General features: G+C 37.2%; 1 protein-coding gene across 3 annotated transcripts in view; it reads left to right on the plus strand.

The window, feature by feature from the left end:
* LOC149088343 (2-oxoadipate dehydrogenase complex component E1) overlaps positions 1-24,706 on the plus strand; it is an 846,788-nt gene that overhangs the window by 596,108 nt on the left and 225,974 nt on the right. For all 3 annotated transcript variants that reach the window (XM_089247246.1, XM_089247241.1, XM_089247249.1), the window contains one exon: positions 1,040-1,179. In XM_089247246.1, the coding sequence (XP_089103372.1) occupies positions 1,040-1,179 (140 nt within the window). The remainder of the gene's footprint in view (positions 1-1,039; positions 1,180-24,706) is intronic.

The raw sequence follows: 24,706 nt of genomic DNA on the forward strand, positions 1-24,706 counted from the left end.
ATGCAGATATATATGCCAATTACGAGCTAATGAAAATGGAAACATTACGGATGAAGAGGGTCTAGAATCAACAGTGCCAACTGATGTTTGTGAAATGCTAGGTAATTTTGCAACAATGAGGGTGAGCTGTTAGAAAACTCCTGAAATGTGTTCTTCAAAAGATGTAGGGCAGAAAAAAGGAGCAAAACACAAGTGCAAAGGCCAAGTTTCATGAAAAAGCAATACAGTTTTGAGCGATCTGAAAAAAAAATATTATTACATGGGATAAAAAAAATTCTTTCTAGAATCTGATGAAAACCTCAGCTCTGGATTCCATTGGAAACAATGACAAAGTTAATTGTGTCAAAATATATTTAAAAATGAATAAATAATATTTTGCCATTAAATTGGGACATGAAAAAATGCATGAAACAAGGGATATGCAGAGCATTTGCCAAGGTTTTTAATACATAAATACTTGGAATGAATGAAATTGCTGAATTCAACACATGAACGAAAATTTGTAACTGAAGCCCATATCAATGTTCTGTAAAAGTAGCAAAATATGCACTAAAAATGTGGAAATTACATGGAAAATAAAAATGAATCTGTGTTTATAAATTCTAAAATATGCTATGAATCAAAAATATATTAGCCTCTGAGGTCCCCCCAACACATTTTCAATAAGTTTATATCTATGGACTGAGGTAAGTTACAGTAGAGCAGCATCTGGGAGGAGATATAAGATGAGAATAATGATCAGGAGATAATGCCTCAGGAGAAACTTAGCAAAATCACATTTTGACATTTCATAATTTGACTGGATTTTGAGTTCTGTGTGAGTTTTTAGACCAGAACGTACCCATTATGGCTTGTTTGTCACTCTTTTGGAAGTTGATTGATGCAAAAATTCAGTTCACTCATGCATCCAATCATTAGCAAAAACTGAAAAAAGATTTAAAAAAATTCATAAATCCCAGATATATGTATGTTAAAATTTCATTTTTGGTAGAATTCCTTAATTAAATTATAGAATTTATTTCCGTTTCATTTTTTCCAGGATATAATGTTCGTCTCAGTGGTCAAGATGTTGGCAGAGGAACATTTTCACAAAGACATTTTTTGATTACTGATCAGCAGAGTGGCGATGTCTATGTACCTTTAAATCACATTATTCCTTCACAAACAGCATTGTTAGAAGTAAGTAAAAGTGTTCTATTTCAGAGTAGTGTTTAAATTAAACAGCCACTTCTGAAGTATAACATTTAAATGTAATCTCATGATTTCATATTTTCTGTTGTCTGCAATGCTGATATATTTAAGACATTGCAACTGCCATCAAAGGCCACCAATCGTCTAACATTGATGATTTGGGATAGGAATTTTATGCCCTAAAAACTTCTAAAAAAATGCTCTATAAAAAATGAATTTATGCCCTTGAAAATTTTCAAATATGTCATACAAACTGTTTCATTCTAATCTCATAATCATAATATGGTAATGAAGATGTGTCTATGCAGTCAAGATTATTTTAAACCATTTTTTATTTTATGAACAAAGATTCTTTATTTTACTAACCACTAGTATCAGAGAAACAATAACATAAACAGAATTAACCCTTCGACAGTTACAGATATTCAGATAAATCCCTTGAAAATAGGTAGAGCCCGTCCAGGAAAGACGATGCTTACCCCCATTCTCATCAGCAGTGAGCTGGACTTGATTGGAGATCCTCACATCACAACAATAAGTGAACGACATGAATAAGCCCATTGTAGGTCAGCCACAATGGCCTCACTATTTAAAAGTTTATGAAACACAGGAAGTCAGTCCTTTCCCCCCCCCCTCCCCGCCTGATTTCCTGGATAAAAATTAGAAATGATCATTTTCACCAATTTTTAATTTTTGGATCATTATTTTAATTGAAAGATATAAATCGAATATTACATGAAAATCTCAATCGTCAAAGTTCACAACAGTATTCGATTGAAGATAATGAAATTATATACGGGCTTGTAGCATCACATGGAAATATTAAGTAAAGCTCATTTGTGTGAAAACAAAAATGAAAAAATTTCCTCAGTTTTCTGTAACAAAGTCGGCTTACGAAGTTAATCGTTAGCCCTTATGGAAAATCCAAAGTCGCAGCCTGTTCGATGAAGTTTTTTTAGTGTGTTGTAACTTTGGGATTCCAATAAATTCTATGATTTAAAAGTAAATACATAAATATTAAACATTTAATATTTATGTAATTACTTTTTTAAAATCGGTAATGGTAAAAAAAAAATATAGAGAGAAACCTTAGAATTTAATTGACTCACAAACAGTTTAAATCATTTTTTTCTTGAAGAAGTTCTTTGATGAAAATTATGTGCGTCTTACACAAGGCTTCGATGTTCTCAACTGCAGTATGAATACTTTTTTTTGCACCCATTTTTGTAGATGTGGTTTATACATCCCAGTAGCTTCAATACTGGAATTTAGGGTGATTCAATCAAAAGTTTCATGAATACTGAATATAAAATCAATTTCTATTGTGCGACACACATTGTGAACATTAAATATTTACTGGATAAATGACGCTTTTACTCACTAACTTTAATGTGTGAAATAGAATGAATCATCAAAAATCATTTATCTATTGAGTATTTGATGCTAAGAATATTCATATAAATTAAATTTCAATATCTACTGAAGTTGAAGTAAATATTAATAATTAGCAGTTGATTAGTTACCATACAAATGAAATAATTTTTTCGTGAATAATTATCCTTCTTTATGAAGTATTGGCTAAGACCATGTCAGCCTACCCTTGACGGGAGGGGGGGGGGGTCGTGGAGTTGACCGGACTCCAGCTCTGAGATGATTAAATTTTTTTCTTTTTGCATGTCATAAGTCTGGCTTAGGGGCCCCACCAAAGATCTCAGCCTAGAGATCCTGCTCCAGAAGGGAAGAGGCATGTTGAGAGCACCAAACCCAGCCAGGGCTGCAATTAGATAATTTGTCACCCGGGACAAACCAGCATTTTGATGCCCATTTCCATGTAAAACAATCAGTTAAAAGAGAATTTGGCGCCACTTCTGGTTCAGTGTTCGGGGCACCTGTCCCATTTGCTCCCCTCCACTCAGCTGTGACCCTGGGCCTAGCAACCCAGAAGGATAAATTCAGAAATGAAAATTTTGCTGCTGGTTAGGTTTTGCTGCTTATTGACTGTACAAATTTTGACACGCTTCATCCGTTCCAATCTCATGTTCTTGAACATGCATTACTGAAATGTATGCCGCCCATCCAAACCTTCTGCTATGTTGATATAGTATTGAGAAAAAAATGTTGAAAAAAAAGAAGAAATTTATGAGCTACGATGAGCCGGAAGTGTGCAGAAATTTGTAATATGTTTTTTAAAAACGAGGATGTTTCTCATAGGAAAGCATGGGAAGCCACAGTTTGTTTGTGCTTACTTGGCCCCTTCAATTGAGCAATCACTGGTTTCATCTGGCAACCCTGACTCCCCATGCTTTCTCAACGGACATGCTGGCCATGCCACCTCCCGTCATTCTTTCCTCCATGTAAAATGCTTGGCCAGACCACACAGTTCTGAAAATAGAGATGGGCAAAACGTTATTTTCTGTGAGTGGCTCTGAACCGCTCGCTCACCAAAATGAACCGCTGCTCTTTCACTCTTTTGAAAAGGTGATCAAAAGCGCCATGCAGTGAGGTTTTTTTAAAACTCTTGTGGTTTAACCCCCCATCCAAAAATAATCTAGATTTTCTTTCCAAACTTGTCTTTTTAACTGACTGGAACAACCTCCTGTCAAACATTATTGAATGTGCAACAGTTTCTGATTTCCTTTGTAACATCAATTGTCTCTGTCATTCAATCACTGCATTCTCTTGTATAGGCCTCAGCCAAGCAATATTGAATGAATAAATAAATAAATAAATAAATATATAAATTACATCACTGCGTTTACGATTTTGTTCATGGACACACGTTATGTTTCAATTAAAAAATCAACTAGACAAATATGCAAAAATCAAGCTTTTCATTCCAAAAATAATAATAAACTTTTCCCCTTATAGAAGATGCATTTTGTATACTAAACCAGACACGCAAGAAGATAGCGAAGAAAAAAAATCTTCTGTGATACTGTATTTGGCATAAACACCCATATGACATGAATGTCGCTCTCCACTTGTTAATACAAGATATACAGAAGACTGGATGTTGTGAAGATATTTATTATTTTAGATGTTAATTTTTTAAGGAAGGAAAAACTCATCTCTGCCTCTACCGGGAGTCGAACCCGGGTCCCTCGATTGCCGGACGAGTGCTCTGACCACTAAGCTACAGAGGAGATAGATATTTTCCTTCGCTAGAGCGTATATATGCCGAACGGAACCGTGCAATGGAGCCGTTCCATTGCACGGTTCCGTTCGGCATATATACGCTCTAGCGAAGGAAAATCTCTATCTCCTCTGTAGCTTAGTGGCCAGAGCACTCGTCCGGCAATCGAGGGACCCGGGTTCGACTCCCGGTAGAGGCAGAGATGAGTTTTTTCCTTCCTTAAAAAAAAAAAATTAACATCTCAAATACTAAATATCTTCACAACATCCAGTCTTCTGTATATCTTGTATTAACAAGTGGAGAGCGACATTCATGTCATATATATAGCCCTCTGGTGGCTCGTCGTCCATGAGCTATTAGCTGATCGGTTTCACCGTCCATTGCACGGTTCCGTTCGGCATATATACGCTCTAGCGAAGGAAAATCTCTATCTCCTCTGTAGCTTAGTGGTCAGAGCACTCGTCCGGCAATCGAGGGACTCGGGTTCGACTCCCGGTAGAGGCAGAGATGAGTTTTTTTTCCTTCCTTAAAAAAAAAAAAAAATTAACGTCTAAAATAATAAATATCTTCACAACATCCAGTCTTCTGTATATCTTGTATAAACACCCATGTTTTTGTGCACTCGTTTACATAACAATCAGTAAACTATAAGTATTCACAGGGACGCCAGAAGTCAGAAATGATTGGTGTTGCTCAAAGTATGCGAGACATTTCTCTGTACAGGCCATAATATTTACATATGTTTTTGCCTGACCATACGTCCCTTTTTTGAAGTAGAGTGTCCAGTTTTTTTTCGAATCTATTTTATTTTAGCGATGACCCGTTCTTCAACCTACTTTTGTAGCAGTGGTAAGATTTTTACTACAGTAAAATGTAACAAACCTATGCAGGAGGGGGTATAGGGGTCCCGTGTCTGCCACAAGACCAGTGTCATCTTAATGCCCACCTGGGTACTGCCCGGGGGCCCCAAGAGAATGCGGGTCTCACAAAAATGAGAACCAGTTAAAATTTTCGAGAATTTGCTTGGTGGGATCTCAGAAAAATCGCTTAGCCGTGGGACCCATGATGCTCTACAGACGGCCCTGCCCAAGACAATCAAAAATTGAAATTATTTTTTTGAATAAATTAAAATATTGAAAGAAAATACATTTTTATGTGGGCTATATTTTTCAATTTCTGTTAATTTAAAATGTTTTTTGAAGGTAATGAATTCAAAATAGCTCTGGGACAGATGCTATGTCATAGCTGCCAAGTCTCCCGAATTTTTCGGGAATCTCCCGAATTTTACCTTCATCGCTCGACATCCCGAAAAGTTCTTAAATCTCCCGAATTTTTACGAAAATCACAAAAATCCCTAATTGTCCCTTAAAATTCCCTACTTCATTAAAAAAAATCCCCGCTTATGAAAACAATCCCTAAGGAATTTCTTGTGGGGCATCTTTTTTTCCCTTTCGAAATGACGTCACACGTCCTAAATGGGGAAATTCCCTTTTTAAGGATAAGGATGTTTTACAAACCCTCTGATGGTAACAAGAAAGTTGTTTGTCTTATCGTGCAGGGAAATGGCTTAGCAGCCAATAGTCCTGGATAATAATTGAAGATTATAGTCACGTGCATGTGGTCGAAATTTCTTTTGTTATAACGTGCGATATAACAAAACACGAATACTGATAAGCAAAAACATATTTAATCAATTTTAAAGATACTTACTCCGATAAATTTCCTTTCATCAAACGTTCCAGAAGAGGGCAGACTTTTCCTTTTTGTACAAGTTGTATTACGGACATAAACATCGGTCATGGAAAGACTGCCATCATCACTCGTGAAATTTAAAAAAAAAACCCATCAAGCAAGTGTCACAAAAAGTCAGTGTTCTTCAAAAATTGACGGTGTTTTCCTTCATCTTCCGATGATTTTGGGGTCATTCGCTCAGAATGTTTGTTCACAACGTTTCTGATTGAACAGAATATTTATTTTTACATCATTGGAGTTTTGGCCTCCAATTTCACTTTTTTTTTGCGTAGGAATTTTATTCCCAAGGGTTTAACTTCCATGTGTGTAAAATCCCTATTTTAATTTGACTTCAGTTTTTGAGTAGGTATTTTATTCCCTACGCTCTAACTTTTATATTTGGAAAATCCCTATTTTATTTGGAAAAATCCCTATTGTATTTATTAGGGAGTGGTTTTAGCATAAAATACGGGTGTGCGCGAAAATCTCCCGAATTTTCATTTTCAAAAGTTGGCAGCTATGCTATGTGCCCCCTCATAATGTTCACATAAAACTGAGATTCTATTACAAACCGATAAAGTGGTGGAAAATGAGTTTAATCATCACTCAATGATGGTTTTGATCATCAATTCTTTAAAATCATGCAAATGCGTATTCTGAAATTGAATAGTTCTGTGGTATGTATTTTATAGTTTTTAATCAATAATTATGGATTGGGTTGTTGATGATTTAGTTGAATTCTCATTTCAAGTTCTCCGATAATTTAAATTGACAACCATCACCACACAGTAACGTTGCGGGTCATTTGAGTATAGTGTTTCAGAATATTGGGGAAGCTTACATTGAAAACAGAAAGTGATGCAAATACATAATGCAGGGGTTCTCAAACTGTGTGCCTCGTCATCCTGCAAAGGATTTCCCAAGAGACTGTTAAACTGCTGTGGGGAGCCGCGTATAAGTCTTGATTAGGAAGAGGTGCCGCTGGTGAAAAAAGTTTGAGAGCCTCTAACATCCTCCAACGCTTCCTGCGCTAGGATCTTTGATGGGCTTCCAGGCCAAGTGATTTTTCTGAGGCCCTATTACGCAAAATATCGAAAGTTTCAACCAGATGTAATTTTTGGGAGGCTCCTCTTCTCTTGGACCCCCGAGCCGCGCCTGGGTGGGCCCATTCTATTTGATGATGCTCCCGCCCGTCAGCAAAACTCTGATCCCTCCCCTGTCAGCAAAATCTCGTCACCACTGCCCCCTACCTCCTAACGCATGTTGTAAGGATCAGAAACGTACGCAGGAGGGAGGGCCGTAGGGGGCTCGTGCGCCCCCAGATGAAAAAAATATTTTTTAATGTAAAAAAAATTAAAATAGCGAAAGAAAATACCTTTTATATGTGTTATTATAATCGATTTCTGTTAATTTCAATGCTATTTGAAGAGTAAGAACTCAAAATTTCTCTTTCAGAAATTTATTGCGACCTACCCTGTAAGCCATATATGGTAAACCCCGGACCAGATATGGGCCTCAAGGTTATCTGATGCGGCTTGCCCCCCCCCCTCAAAGCCAATTTTGTGAAAATGAACTTAGCGGCACATTTACAGATCGCTTAAATAACCCGTGGCACAATTCCAGAGTATTTAAGTGGCCCATGGCACATTTTCAGATCACTGAAATAAGCCCATGGCACATTTTCAGATCATTGAAGTAATCCCGTGGCACATTCAAAGATCACTTAAGTAACCCGCGACACAGTTCCAGAACATTTAAACGATCCGTGGCACATTTAGAGATCCCTTGAGTGAAACGTGGCACAGTTTTAGAGCACTTAAGCGGGCCCCCGGTGCGGATCTACATCACTCAAGTTACCCGCAGAACATTCCCAGATTACTTGAGCGATCCGTGGCATAATTACGGATCATTTGCACAGTTCCAGAGCATTTAAGCAGCCCAGACACATTTCTTGAGCACTTGAAGGATTCGTCAAACATTTAGAGATCACTGAAGAGGCTCTGTAAGGAATTTATCATTAGTTCAGGCGCCCACAATCTATCCAAAGGTTTTTCGTTTTTGATGGACCGAGTAGGATGCCATTAAAAATATTTCATTTTTTGATAAAGGGTGGTTGGTGACGTAAGCAGCATTCTAAACCCCCTCCCATCAAAAGTCAGCAAATTGGGACCCCCCATCGATTGTGACGTAATACTTGTATGACCGCTTACCTAAGGGGCCAGGTGCGTCTCAATAGTTTCGGACAAGAAAAATATTTGCCCGATTTTATATATTTGGGGGTAGGAATTGTAAGAGCGTAGTGGGGGGAGCGGACTTGGGGGGTCTGGTCCCCTCCAGAAATGTGAGAAAATGACCGAAAAAAGGGAAAAGATGGACAAATCTATTATTCTATCACTTTGGTCACCACCCCACCCCCCCCCCCCCCCCCGAACAAAATTTCTGGCTTCGGCATCCATTATTCCAAAATATACAACCATGCTGTGAAATATCCATACAGAAAATGTTAAATACACACAATTCAATAGATTAACACGAAAACTGGCAAGAATTCAGCACTGAAGGTAATTTTAAACTAATAAGAGAAAATAAAATCCTGAAACTGATAAAAATTTTGGACTTGATGAATCAAAAATAATTGAAAGAAATAATTCCTGCACCACACGCAGTAAAAATTCAGAATTTACGGGGGGGGGGGAGAATTTCAGAATTGTTGAAAGAAATAATTCCAGAATTTATGAAACTTCAGAATTAATGCAATAAGTAATTTCAGAATTCATGAAAGCCTCCAATAGTTTACCGTGAGTGCAGGGGCCCACAAAGCACGGTGCGACTGCTCCTGTTGCACATTTCTAAGCATGGTTCGTACGGTCCTTGAAAACCTTGAAAAGTCCTTGAAAAAAAAAAGTTCATTTTCAAGGCCTTGAAAGTCCTTGAAAATAAGTAAGAGTCCTTGAAAAATAATTTTTTTTTAAGAATTCTGTGAGAGTCCTTGAAAAATTTGTTTTCCGAAATAGTTTTCGCCACTTTTTTTTTTTTACTTCGTAAGTGACGTCCTTAAAAAAGTGCAAAGCACAGGGAAAAAGCCTTAGTAGCCAATAACCCTGGATAATTGGATTTAAAGCACGTTTTTCCCCATTATTATAAAGCCGGGTTTTCGTAGGAGCAGATTTTTTGTGCCGCGTGCAAAGTGAATCGCCCAGCGTGACACGCCGTCCACTCACCAATAATAAGAAAACAAGTTCGACTGTTTTCCTAGAGAGCGCAACAAGCCTCACACGGCAGTGTTTTACGTCGGGCGTGATTGGCCGACTGTTTCTGGAGGAGTCAAATGCGTTGTGCGCCACTCGTTTTACCGATCTTCTCTTCATTTTTGTTTTCTTTCACTTCCCTTCATCGAGCTCGATGCTTCCCTTCAAACCGGAGCATGCAGATGACAGAGTAGCTGATAGCAGGGCCGTGAGCTGATGCGCCACGGTAGGAATACACAAACGCGTAGTGTGATTATGTAAAATGTTTCTGTCGACGCGAAATGATACAGTTCGGTTCATGCGGTGCCAAAAACCTATGTTGGAATGTTTTTCCCTTTTTATTCTCTGTGCACGTGGAACCGCTCGGCCCGACGCAATTGTTAGCCCGTTCGGGTTTGAGGCCGTTCTCGTAAGTACGTAAGCGAATACCGTTCCCTGATTTCAATTGCGTTGTGTATTGTTTATAAAGTATATAACCCAGGCAAAGTTTACACAAAGTAGTCATACACGAGATGCTGGAAGTTAATTAGTTTATTTACACTGTAGTTAATTGAATTAATGCAAATTGTATTTCTCATGCCATATCATCATCCTTATTAAAAATTATTAATACATATTCCATTCAAAGATACTTAACAAAATCTTCGGTTGGCCCCCAAAACAATTAAGCTCTTGGCCCTGAACCGTGATTTTCCATTACATCTCAGTTCGCCCCCAAAACAATTATTTACTAGTCCTACACTATATGTCACATATGGGAGAGAGAATATAATCCATGCATCACTCACCAAGTTGCAGAGAGAGAGAGAGAGAGACCCTTCTCCAGTCTTTAGCTTTAGCCCCTTAGACACTCATCGCAGCCAAGAAAACGATTCCTCTGATTACAACTCTCGTCTTCACGTCATCTCTTTTTCAGTCTAGTTCCGTTACTGGCTTGCTCTCTAACTCCAAACTCTAATTTTCCGTATCCAGATTTTCTCCTCCCTTTAAGATTTCATTTCGGACGTCCCCCGTCCCTTGGAAAACTCCACCCATTTAATTTGATTTGATATTTTACCCATCATCTCTAAGTTTCTATTCGTTTCTTGAAGGTTTATTCATAAGATTGGCCACTGCCAATCCATCCCTAATTTCTTTGTCCAAGCGACTCTCCCTTCAGGACCCCGAGAACCCCAACGGCCATGGCCTAACCTTTAACCTACATTGAAGCTTCCCATGACTAACACTCGGCATTTTTGATCCTCTGTTATACTTTAATTGCACCCCCTAAATAAAAGGATTCTACTTAAATGGCCGTCATCTATTCTCAATCTTGAAATTTGTCTATTCATTCATTGGTCCCCTTCATTTTCTTCGATTCCCCGCTTTTTTTCTCCAAGAAAACACTCCTCGGAAGATTCCTTTTGCCTAGGGCACCCCTGAAGTACAACCGACCAGATGCTTTGTGACGGTAACTAAAAGATTCCCTAATGAATGGCGATTGCCCCATCTACTTACATCGGCCTGTGATTGTATTTCATTTAATTGGGACTATATTCCCACTGCTTGGACAAAGCTTCTTCCATCGACATGACGCCACTTACTTTAAACCCTCAAGAAACATGTCTACCATCCATAAACAACCATTCTTATTTACGTTCCTATTATTCAATTATTTGTTTGCTGTACTATAGTATATCGGTTACTGTAGCCTGCTAGCGGCCCTTGACCTACAGTTCTAAATAATTAAATCCAAAAATCAAATTTAAAATACTTTAAACTGTCAATTTAAATATATCTGAAAATAATAATTTTAAATATTTCCTCTATTCTTTATTTCTATTTTAACCAGCACAAGCTAGTTAACATTCCTCCCCTTTTTCTAAAAAAAAATCTATATTTTTTTTTTTTCCCTTTCCATGGTGAGCGATGATGATGATGATACTCTCTTTCCCTTACAATGTGTCAGCATATTAGCGAACTACCATTCATGTTGCTAGAAATGAACATTCAAACAATCTAATATTCTCTTCATGTCAACTCAACTTCTTTCTATTGCATACGTGAATACGTATGTTGTACACTCTCACCAAAATGTAAACAAATATCATGATACTTCAATTGAAATGCACTAAGCAGTACCTGAACTAATAAACAAAATAAATGCACCAAAACCTATAAGAAATACATGAAACATAATATATAACACAGTAAGACATATAAACACACATATTTCAACCTATGCTACTTCTTAGTATATTATTCACTGTTTGCTATCAGAAAGATGTAGCTTATACAGTATATCGTATACAGGCACTTGAACAACACCTGATGTGTTATTCGGTAATTCTTGCTGAATTTTTTTTTTTTTTCGAAGATGTATTTATCTTCTTCATATGATTCCAAATCTGAAATCGTCCAGAATAAATCATTAGAATGTCATTATTTCGACGTTCAGTGTCTCTCAGCGTCACACAGTCACACTCCAAATTTCTTTATTTTCTTTCATGATGAAATGTACCAATTGGACAACACTCCAATTAGAGAACAACTGTCAGCCGGCATGGTTCCAGCTGAAAACCCAATTGAAAATTGAGATGCTACTTTTCCCAGTGCACCACTGTTATTGGAACTACACGTTACATAGTTTGTCTTTTCTCCGAGGTGAGGTAAGCTTTGAACACACCTGTTGGCTTCATCCACTACAACCCACGATAATCGCAGATTTCTAAGGTATATGAAGATTCACTGCTCACTGGATTCGATTATAATAGTTCGGAACACATTTTAGGCTGGGTGCTCCCAATAATCTCCCAGCTGCTAGTCTGGTCGTATTCATCGAATACAGTTCATATTGGCCGCGTAAAACGTAGGACTCCATGCGAATTCGTGATGGGATTACTCCCATCTGATGCATGTCCCTGCTATTAGGTTTTACCTAGCAGTGACACTAGGCACCGTGTTCACAGGTTATCCACTGCATACCTTCTAAACCCGTGCATCGTGATCCTTTAGACGTTAGGCATCAACACCGAATGAACCACCGCTGACCAATGGAAGGCTTGGATGATCTGGAATCTTTGCGCTTCCCATCATGACGAGTAGCTGCCCATCTGCTGATGAAGTTGCAATGATAATGAGAGTTTATTCATCGAACTACGCTCTTAATTTCGGCTACTGTTCTTTGTCACGTGTGGTGCACACCCAAATGTGGCACCAGGTGAATATAGGTGGAGATGCTTCGGTCTCTTCCGGTCCCTCGTGAAATAGCATCAGTGCCCTGGTCGGCACTGTTACACTGTTTACAGTATTGCATGTAACTTATAGGCAAAGTGATTAACATGAGATATCTCTCTCCCAATTTTTTTTGTTAATATGTTAATTGTACTAGTTCACACAATTACACATTAGTTTATATACAGTTGCTCTTTTTTTTTTTAAAATCTATATACAAGTGATATATATCTCATTTTTTCCCATATTTACATCTTTCTTCGAACTCTTGCCTTGAGTGTTTAAATTTATACTTAGCTAATCACATTAACTAATTTCTCAGCTAACCTATCTGCTAATCGATCAAATAACGTTTTCTCAGATTCAGGTATGTTTACTGGTTTAATCATCCATGAATATATTCTGTCAGCTAAATTCTGCTCTGTTCTATCGTCAGTGGTCTCTGCATGACTACTCTCTGGTAAATTTTGCCGTACCGGAACACTTGAAGTTTCGGCGGTCCCATCTACAGTATTTAATTTCTGTGCTTGCCCTCGTTCATTTCGGGTTCTTAAATTATATCGAGATTGGGGTAAATTTTGACCTTCCCTATTTTCACTTTCGGATTCATCCTTATCAGTAACAATGTCATTAGGTTCTAACTGAGCATTATCCTGAGGCAATGATGTATTTACGACATCGGTATCTTCTGTACTTGTCTCTTGGCTATTGCTATTATTCTGCTGGACAAAGGGACATAGAAGGTAGGGTGGCAACACAAAACCTTCTTCTTCCTCCTCCTCTACTCTGAAGCTGTGGGTGACGTCTTCTTCTCCCGCACTTTCAAGATCTCTTTGTGCACCCTCCGGGGTTTCTTTTTTCCTCGAATTTTCACCTCCTCCCCTTTGTGGTGGGAAAGGCTCGTACGGTCTTTCAAGAGAAACTTTTGCTAACCGATCTGAATGAACTAACTGTGAATCCTTTGGATTCGCTACATTCCGTATGCGAAACAAAACCGGAGATTTTCCTTCAATCACCCTGTAAGGACCTGTGGAAGGCCTATTCAACTTCGCACTCTGACCTCTTTTTTGCCTTCCGGGGTTGTATAGGTATATCAAATCGCCTAGCAATATGTTCTTATCCGTAGCTGTTTTCTCCCTATATTTCTCTTGTTTCTCCGCTGCCTCTACCATACTATGTTTCACATACTCATGGGCTTTCTCCAACTTTAGTAACAACAATTCAACGTAATTCTCATGGGTATAGTAATTAAATATAAGGGGTTCTTTTAAGAGATCACCCGCTGTTGACATGTCTCTACCGAATAAAATAAAATGAGTTTCTTTCAAGACCGCATGAATGGCACTTCGGTACGACATCAAAACATGCGGTAGCATTTTATCCCACTCATCTGAGTCAGTGACCATACACGATAAGGTGTGCGTAATAGTCGCATGGCTACGCTCGTTCATGCTGTTGGTTTGAGGATGAAGTGCTGATGTCGCCAGGGCTTTTATCTTTAATTTGTCCAACATAGACCTAAATACTGATTTATGCAAGTTTGACCCTCTATCCGATAAACAAAATTCGGGAAGTCCATATCTCGCTATAATTTCTCTAAAGAATGTCTTGGCTAGTGTTTCGGATTTTACGTCTGGTAATGCTACTGCCTCTATAAATTTTGAAAAGTTGTCCATTAATACGAATATATACCTGTTTCCATTTACAGTGATATTTAAGGGTCCCATAATGTCCACACTAACTAACTGAAATGGTCTAACGGGAATAAAATTTCGTTGCAATGGAGCCTTACTCTTCGGATTAGGACTTCTGCGTTCGAGACACACCCTGCAGGATTGGACATGTATTTGGCAATCCCGATAATATCCAGGCCAAAAATATTTGGTGCGCAACCTCTCGAACGTTTTATCAAAGCCCATATGACTACTGAGGGTGTTGTGGACTAATTCCAAAATTTTCCCTCTCAACACTGATGGTACTACCACTTGTTCAATGTAATCATCTCTAGAGGGGCGGATATCCTTGGAAGCGTAGTGGCATAATAACTCATTCTTCATAAAATACGCATCTGCTACCTTCCTAGTTGGTTCTGGTTGATCTAGAGTTAATAGATCAATTATCGGCTTTAACTGAGGATCTTTCCTTTGAAATTCTCTCAAGGATTCTTCAAGATCATTGGTCTCTATATCTATTGAGCTTATCTGTCGGCTAAGACAATCCGCTACCACATTTTCCTTCCCTGGTTTATGAACCACTTCGAAATCGTATTCAGATAGATTTAGAAGCCACCGAGTTAATCTCGGATTCTGAGTTTTTAATGAAATTAGATATTTTAGAGGCTTATGATCGCTCTCAACAGTAAATCGGCGTCCTACAAGATATGGTCGAAAATAACTTATACCCTCCATGATAGCCAATAGCTCTTGCTCAATGGCCGGGTACCGTTGCTCTGTTGGCTTAAATTTACGGGATATGTATCCTATAGGTTGATTTCCATCGTCGTTTTTCTGATACAAACAACAGCCCAGTCCGACCTTACTCGCATCTGCGGACATAATAAAATCCCTATCAAACCTTGGATAAACCAACACAGGGGGGTTAATTAGAGCATTTTTAAGATATTGAAATGCTTGTTCTTGCTCTGGACCCCAATTGAATATAACATCTTTTCTAGTCAGGTCTGTTATGGGTTTTGCGTAGTCTGAATAGAAATGAATAAATCGCTTGAAGAAATTACACATCCCCAAGAATCGGCGGCAATCCTTTAAGGATTTCGGCTGGGGAAAAGTTTGTATAGCTCTAACATTGTCCGGATGCGGACGTACTCCCTTTTCCCCAATTATGTGTCCTAGGTATTTTATTTCTTTCCTCAAAAAGTCACATTTCTTGGGTGCCAATTTCAAATTGTACTTTTCTGACGAAATGAAAACCTTTTCCAATTTACGCAAGTGCGTGTCTATATCATCGATAAAACAATGTATTTTGTCATCATGTAATTCCAATAATAAGGTATCTGCCAACCGTTGGAACACTGCCGGAGCAGTCTTCATCCCCATCGGTACTACATTATAAGAGAAACACCCTTCTTCATTCTCAAAGGATAATTTAGAGCGGTCCTCTTCTGCCACTTCTAACTGATAGTAGGCACTACATAAATCTAAACTACTAAAATATTTCGCACCATCCAATTGTGCTAGAATATCTTGGATCAAAGGCAATGCATACGAATCAGATTGAATGGTGTCATTAGTCTTTCAAAGAGCAACACACATCCTATACCCTCCATTTTTCTTATGGACCATTAATGTAGGTGCCGGATTACTGCTCATACTAGGAGATATGATTCCACTCTCTACCATGTCTGCCACCTGCTTCTTTAACTCAGTTCTTAAATGGTACGGGGTGCGATGTCTAGGCGACCTTTGTATTTCCTTCCCATTCCAAGGTATTTTATGTTTTGCTACGTTCGTCCGACCAATTTCAGATATGTCTCGAGCAAAAACATGAGCATATCGCATCAAAAGAGATAATAATCTCCTTTTTATATGGGCAGGCATACCTTGAAGATCAAAATCATCTGCTTGCAACGGCTCCAAATTTTTCTTTTCAAGGGGTATCGGTTCCTCCCTCAATTCTGAGTCATCTGAAACTGTGACTGTACCCAATTTCGTACCCTTTGCTAAATATCTATTAGACTCAGACATGTTTGCTATTAAAACTTTAACCTTTCCTTGTTCGTCGATCTTCCCCACTGAATGAGCCAACCATACAACACTATTTCGATTCCCTTCTTTAGGAGTAATTAGAACCTCACTTCTACTGTCAATAACTTTTGCGTTCTAGGAGGAATTCTCAATTTACCTGGTAACACCAAATTCACCATACACTGCTGATCATTCCCACGGTTGTCTTCCCGCCTGACCAATGGCACTGACATATCCTTATTCCTTAGACAACCACTCTCAGCATCCAATGCAAAATTACCAGCCTTAATAAAATCATAGCCCAATATAATATCATACTCAGGACTCAGCTGCTGTTCCGCAACATATACCTTTTGCAATTACTCTCTAAAAAACCCAAATGTATTGGCACGAAGTACACAGCGGAGTGGCTCAAAATTTTCCTGGCCCCCAACAACCAACCAATACCTATTTCTAGAGTAGAAGTCCTTCTGCTCTAGAAGGTATTGCAACAACCCACTTCTAGGAAAACCCGGCTTTATGGTAGCATGTATCCTGTGATCGTATGTAGACGTATTTGGAGTCGTTGGAAGTCATTAAACTTTTGTACTAGGTATTTTTTCTGGAGGACTTGAGAAATCAATATCTTAATAAAAAAGTGTCATAATTTTTGCTGAAATAATTTCAGCCTTTCGGTCCGTAAGTGAGCGAAGCTTCCTCTGATTACTGTCAACTATAGGCGGAGATTGACTTGGAAGTCTGGGGGGGAGGGATACGATGATGTCAATTCATATATACATTAGATCAGTCAACTTCACATCCCCCCCCCCTCCCGTATCTCTGCCCATGCTGTCTAAGGTTGTATAAGGTTCTTTAAAGAAAGAAAACAAAAAATGAGTAACAAGTGTGTGTACTTTTAATTACTTTTGTGTGGCTGAACAATCCCTTCTATCAAGATTGGTTGCTGAGTGTGCCAGACAAAAATGTCGCCAAATGCAAGCTGTACTTCAATGGGTGAATCGGCGCTGAAATCCATTGAGCTTATATTACTGGAGGGAGTATGACGTTGGGCCATAACTAGGATTTTTGTATTGTCTTGCCGCCCCCACCAATTCGGAATTCGATAATTTTATAACGGTGTTCACCTAAAAATTGCCACCCTGGGCAGTTGCCCCCCCCCCTCCCGCGCGTTCTAGTACCGGTGCTGGTATGACGTCAGTGGTCTACATAATTACTTGGAAGATCACGTGACGCGTTGAATGTCGGCGCATCTCCATTATTTTCTAATGGCATCCATAGTTGTTTAAAGGAGTTTAAAACAATAAATGAAAGAAATAATTTCAGTATCGATGATATGATTCCAAAATTAATGAAAGATATAGTTCCAGAATTAATGAAAGAAAAAATTACAGAATTAATGAAAGAATTACAGAATTAATGCAAGAATTACAGAATTAATGCAAGAATTACAGAATTAATGCAAGAATTACAGAATTAATGCAAGAATTACAGAATTAATGAAAGAATTACAGAATTAATGAAATATAATTCCAAAATTAATGAAATATAATTCCAAAATTAATGAGAGAATTCCAAAATTAATAAAGCAATAATTCCAGAATTACTGAAATAATTTTAGAATCAATAAAAGAATTCAGCATTAGCGAATGAAACAAATCCAGAATTGATGAAAGCAATTATTCCAAAAGTTATGAAAAATTATTCCAGAATTGTTGAAAGAAATAATTCCAGAATTGATGAAAAAATTCCAGAATTAATGAAAGAAATTATTCCAGCATTAATGAAAGAAATTATTCCAGCATTAATGAAATAAATAAATTCAGAATTAATGAAAGAAATAATTTAATCTTTCTATCTTTAGAAGAGTTCTTTTTTTAGTCTTTAAAAGGAAATTAATTGCAATATTTAGAGACTAAACTATGTTTCAATGAGGAAATTGACAGGCACGAACTGTGTTATTCAATGTGTCATATGTTTTGTATGATATATATGTGTGTATGTGGCCTCCTTTATTCATTACAGATGATGTGAAATAAAGTAGGTAGAAATGTAATCTCTGAAAGTTTTAATCAAAACTAAATATGCGCCTATTCATGTTAAAAATATGCTTTTGTAAAAAAAAGTCCTTGAATTTTTAAGTTTTACCTTGAAAAGTGCTTGAATAGTCCTTGAATTTTTTTTCGTTGGAAGAGCACGAACCATGCTAAGAGCGGCTCTCACTTTCACAGCGGAAATCACTTTTCCTGATTTCTCTTTGACAGCTTTTCTCTTTGTTTAAATTTTTTGTTGACTGGGCTATGCTCTCACATCCCGTTGGCTGGGATTTTTGGCTCGCCAAAGCAGAAGCGGATTTAGGGGCGGGTGCACCAGGCGCACACCCCGGGCCATGTAAAACCCAAACGTTACACTTTTTTCTAATTTCAGGGGTACAGTATTTACTTTTGCGTCCGGGGCCTCAACTGACTTTAATCCGCATCTGTCCCCCACGCAAAACTTTTCACGGGCTCTTCTGTAGCGAATTTACAGCTTGAAATTTTTTTTTATGGTAATTGTCCCAGGCCCCAGAGCTGTTCCCATGTCGGCCCTACCTTTGTGGGGTGAAGTACCAAACTTGACCATACGGAAATCGGGCATCGACATCTGCATAATAATTTTACAGAATTTAAGACTTGAACTTGAAAGTTATTGGCAACACTTCCAGTTTAAACGACAGCTGATGGTTTTTCTTACACAAAAGAAAGAAAAAAAAATCATTTAGATCGAAACAAACTTACGTGGGGTAGAATCTAGTTCATCAATGTGCCACTATGAAATCCTTTGAACTTAGAAAAAAAACAAATCTTAGGCATTTTTTTTTTGGTCATCCGACAGACATTGAGCAATTAATTACACACCATAGAAAGTCCAGCCAGGGCCTCAACAGGGGGGGGGAGGGGGGGGCTGACGGGTTTTGTGCCTCGCGCACTAGACCCGAGGGGGGGCGTAAATTTCATTCTGAAACCTCACCTTCAACATTACAAGGAGGTGTCAAAATGCGCTCTTGTCCCGGGTGACCAAGCATCTAGTTCTGGCTGTGAGTTCGACAGAAACGACTTTTCCCCCTCATGTGGTAGATATATTGTATATCTATTCAAGAAAACATCCAGGAAATTTTAGCCGCACACTGATTTCATGCTATCAGCGGCTCTCTTTTCGCTGAGTAAAAAAGTAGAAAAAAGACAGACAGCTTCAATATTGTTAATTGAACGCATGTGTTCAATGGGTCTTGCAAAACGATTTTTTCCCCTCCCTATAGAAATATTTGGTTCCAAGGAAAAAAAGAAGCCCCTTTGAAGTTATGCAGCTTGGCGAGTAGCACAGATATTTTTCTAGTCTCCAAGGAACGTGGGATACCGAGTTTTATGGCATTATTTCTTCAGGTAATTTTCTGTGGTGCCGACAATGGCAAACGGTGAACATGCAAACAACAGGGTCATCTGGTTGTCAACAGAGAGCCCTAAAAAGCAGTAGGATATTTTCGGGGAAAAGGGACGGAAAGTATGGAAAAACATTCCCCACCCCTGCTGTATTGTTTGGGTCTCATGAAGACAGATACTCAAAAATACGAAAATGAGAAAAAAATACTAGTTTCAAGGGGGGAGGGGGAGGACCAGAGACATGTTTCCCTTCCTTGGGGGCTTGTAACAAAAAATAAACCTATGCCATTTGTCATTGGCTTTTAGGAGCAGCCGAGCCAAATGATCGTCACTCAAATTATCCTTGAATATGCTGCATATCACTCAAGTTACCCGCCATGCATGCTCAGATTATTGAGTGATGTGGAATTGTGGGCCACTTGAGTGCTGTAAAACTGTGCCTCTCACTTAAGTAGTCTGTGGCACATTTAGAGATCTCAGAGATTTAAAGTGATCTGCTAATGTCCCATGGGCGCACTTGAGTGATATGAAAATGTGCCGGGGGGAGGGGGGGTGGGGCCATGCTCTGGAATTGTGCCACGAGCCACTTAAGCGATCTGTAAATGTACCGCTTTTTGCATTTAAAATTTAGTTTTGAGGTGACTATCCTCATCAGATAACCTCGGGAGGTCATGGGTAGAGCTCAATGGCCTAAAGTAGTGGTTCTCTACGCTTTTGGAACCGTGGCCTAGTCTGCAATAGCTTACTTGTTCATAAGTTAACAATTAATAAACAACCTTTTGTTGGGTAAATCGAGAAGCTATCCATACTTAAAATAAGACAACCATAAGTATTCTTTATGGGCATTGTATAATATTTTATCATGTGTATATATTGTTTACAATTTTTGTTAATTGCGTTTTTAATTGGGTTGCTATTTTTTTGAAATATATGACATCCATATTTTTATGGGCATCTTTTTCTCAGCCACCTCGTTGGGCATTTTGCCTGTTGTGGCGTTGTATTTGATTGAGCTAATTATTTAATTAATTGAAAACCCATTTAATCAATTTTTTAATTAAACCCTTCTTTAATTGAATTATAAATTTAAACCTTTTCAATTAAAATTCATTTAATGAATTGAATCCATTATCTTGCGGAGTGATTCAACATTTTTTTTTCTGGTAATGTATCAATAACATGCAGAAGTCAAAACATAAACGAAGCGTTTCATCAGCAACTGCAATAAACATCCTCATTGCTTAAAGGCCAGAACATGGGTACTGAGGCTGTTTGAGTGCCCCCAATATATTTTACGAGATGGCTGAGCCACCAATAATCAATATACAATGCAACGCTCCACTTCCTCTCCTGTATAAGTGCTTGAGCCTGTATATACGGGACAAATGGCAACTTTCAACCCTCTCTACCTCATTAAAAAATTCAATTGATCACAAATCAATTGAATCGTCTTAATGTTCAATTTTATAGACTAATTCCACATGGTGTGTAAGAATACGAAGTTTTCATTTACAGTGGACAGTGGAATTTTTTTGTACTGGCATCAATGCAGCACATTCTAGATGGGGGTCCCACCTGTGGTTTTAACTTTTAACGAGTACGTTTGGCACTCGTGTGATTTAAATGCTTGTGTTACTTGAATGTACAGTGTCCCACAATCGCCTGACGGTTTTCAAAATGGGAATAGCAAAAAAACTACTAACAGATACTAAAGTTATTCTTGTGGAATGTTAATGTGTGAAGTCAAGAATTTTAGCTTCATCATCTATATTTCAAGGGACTGTGTAGTTATTAAAAAAAAATTAACTTTTTGTATGGACACCCTGTGCCCAAAAACTTAGTTAGAAAGTTGTTGCCCTGTCTCTTCTGATGCCAACAAAGAAAATTTTCACATTTCTAAGTGCAATATTCGCAGAGATACAGTATCTGAATTCAAAAATCAGAGGAACGTTGTGAAAGAAGCGTTTTCCGTTAGTTTTTGCAGATTTTTCCCAACTTCCCTCCACTTTTTAAATTCAAATATCTCAGTGAATATTTAGAAACAATGAAATTCTTATTAATTTAACTGCTTTTGTTCCTTCCATTTTTGTTTTTTTTTCTATGCTACTTTTATATTAAGCTACATAATAAATAAATATAATAGGAAGATTATGTAAAAATGTTTTTGAAAGGTTAATTTAGTATTTAAAAGGTTAGAATAATACATACTTTATGAATTTTTTCTGTTGTACCCAAATCAATTTTTGTGAAAATTTTTACATGATATTTAAAAATGAGCCACGTTTGAAATCAGTAAGTAAAAATCCATCATGAAACTTCATGGTTTCCAAAACTTGGCATGTTAATCAGTTTCCAGACAATTCTACAGGTCTGAACAATCAAATTTATTATATTAAATCGATTCTAAATATGAATTATTATGCGATTTACTGAGTGGTAATTAATTTTTTTATTAGAATTGAAAATTAAATGAGAAATAATTAATATATATTTTATTGTGGTCTTTTGTTTCTATATTTCATTGCATATATTTTTTATTGCGGAATAATCACATGACCGTATGTGTTGCTGTATCGGAAAAAAAGAACAATCAATATATGACATTTTGTTTATGAACTTAACATAAGGTCCGCAACCGCAGCACATTTCTGATATTACATTTATTAAATGCTTATTTTTAATTTCGAAAATATTTACCAAATGCTCAGTAATGCTTGTCAAATGTTTGCCGATTTTAAAAATGCTACTCGGTTAATTGACAGTTGAATATCATGTGATTCAATTGGCCAATCTCTTGGAAATTGTTTTTTTGACACGAAAATTAACATATGCATCGCATCTCGGTCACCATCAGTCTCTAAAATCATGTTTTTCAAAACGTAGACAATGTGATGCTCATTCCATGAAATAATGGGATTAATATAACATAACAATTAAAATACTGTGTTTATGTGAAAGGCACTGTGTACATTTTCGTCAATATCGAGATAACTCTATTAGTTTGCTGTAGTTTCGTTACACTATGCACATAGGTGTAGAACAAGTCTTATTTCAATAGATAACATGAATGAATGCCAGAACTTTGCCACTAGAGTTATCCCGTTGCCGATATCTCTTCCACCCTACCAATAGATAACTGAGAGATTCACTTTTAAAACACTTTAAATGACTCTCTTGTAAAATTTTCCTTTTGGCACATGGTGCCAATTATCTCCAATATACAAAAATGGTTCAAATTACAAATGTAAACTGTTCACCTGTTGTGTTTGTTACTCATCTGAAAAGCAAGTAACAGGACAATATTTGCAGAGAAAACACGATTTAATTCTTATTCATGGATTAAGACCAGGATATTATTCAACTCCAAGTGGTTTTGCACCCAAAATGAAACTAAAATACAATAAACATTCCCTTTTTTACTTCAATTTTTTAAATAAGTGCTAGCTCAAACTTTTTCAATTTATCGATGTATTGTATAAAAAAATATGAGTCTTATACGCCTTATTATTAAATACAAGTTTATGATTTAATGATTATTAATTATACAAGTTAATGATTTAATGATTATTAATTATACAAGTTAATTATTATTACTGATTAAATACAAGTATTACATAGGATTCCGAATTACCTATGATTGAATTGTGTACGATTGTTTGTTCATAAATTATCATTAAAGGAAACGCTTACAAAATATAAAGCATATGAGTTTATCAGAAATGAGTATCTATATTTGATATTTATTTACTTTGTTTTATAACAGGAAAAAAAATACAATTAAAAGAGTACTAGTTTCGAGGGGGAGGGAAGGACTAGAGACATGTTTCCCTTCTTTTGGGACTTGCAACAAAACGAAGAGTTTTCAGAGTAATAAGGGGAAGAGGGATCCTTCAAATTCTTATAATTTATAATTGCGACTGGAAGCCTTTGTTCTGAAATTCTAGGAGGGTTTTTCATCTTTCCCCTTGTATGATTTTTAGACTGAAAAATTAAAATAATATGTACTATAATAGTGAAATAAACCAATTCGTGGAAAGGCTTTGAAAAATAAAAGGGTAATGAATGAATATAATCTCACAGCCCTGTACAATTTATGTCAATGCCCGGCGGTTAAAAAACACTTGCCTAAAGTATAGGTTGCAGTGAATTTCTTAGAGAAATTTAGAGTTCTTAGCCTTCAAATAGCATTGAAACTAATAGAAATTCATTAGAATGACATACAATGTATTTTCTTCCGATATTTTAAATAATTTTTCATTTTTTATTTCAATTTTTAAAATATTTTCTGCATTAAAAAAAATTAATTTTCGAGCGTCTGGGGAAGACTCATTCTCTCCCTTCTATGTACGGCTCTGGTCCGAATGTGCGTTAGGAGGTAGGGGGCAGAGCCCTTCTATAGTTAATATTTAAAATGTGAAAAAGCGAAAAAAAATCATGAGAATTGTCCCTGGCCCTGTCAACCCCTCCCTTGTGGGAGCCATGGATTAGGGAACCATGGATTAGGGCACACTAACCCGTTGTGATAGATCACATGCGGCATTTGGCCATGCAACCCACTGTGGATGCATGGAGTGCCACTCAAGAGAGGTACTAAATTTGTGGTGAATGGTTAACAAGTTCCATTGGCTGAAAAAAATCGAAGGAAATGTTTTCTGTCGGCTCTGGGGGGGTGCAAAATTTATTTATTTAGGCAAGACAAAATCAGAAACATACAAGACAAAAAGAAAACTACAAAGCAAACATCATTTGACCCAAAGGGATATAATTTTTCCATGGGTCATAAACAGTAACAAGAATGGGACAATATCCTCAGCAATTTTGAGAAAGTGTACAAAAACAACAATACTCAATAATATTACACAATATTCAATATCAAAACTAACTTTTTTTTAGAATATTACTTGAATGTTTAAATGTTACCCCTCTCTCTCAAATTACAGTGATTAGTTAATTATCAAATAAAATGAACTGTTCAATATTCATTATTTCAAATACGCAATATAGCTCTTTCAAACATATTAAGTGAAAGCTGTTGATTATTAATACCATTAAACTTATTGCATAAATTTG

This window comes from Pholcus phalangioides, unplaced genomic scaffold (assembly GCF_987345545.1).
Source record: "Pholcus phalangioides strain wild (caught in Gottingen) unplaced genomic scaffold, Ppha-v1.0 ptg000003l_1, whole genome shotgun sequence".
Lineage (NCBI taxonomy): Eukaryota > Metazoa > Arthropoda > Arachnida > Araneae > Pholcidae > Pholcus > Pholcus phalangioides.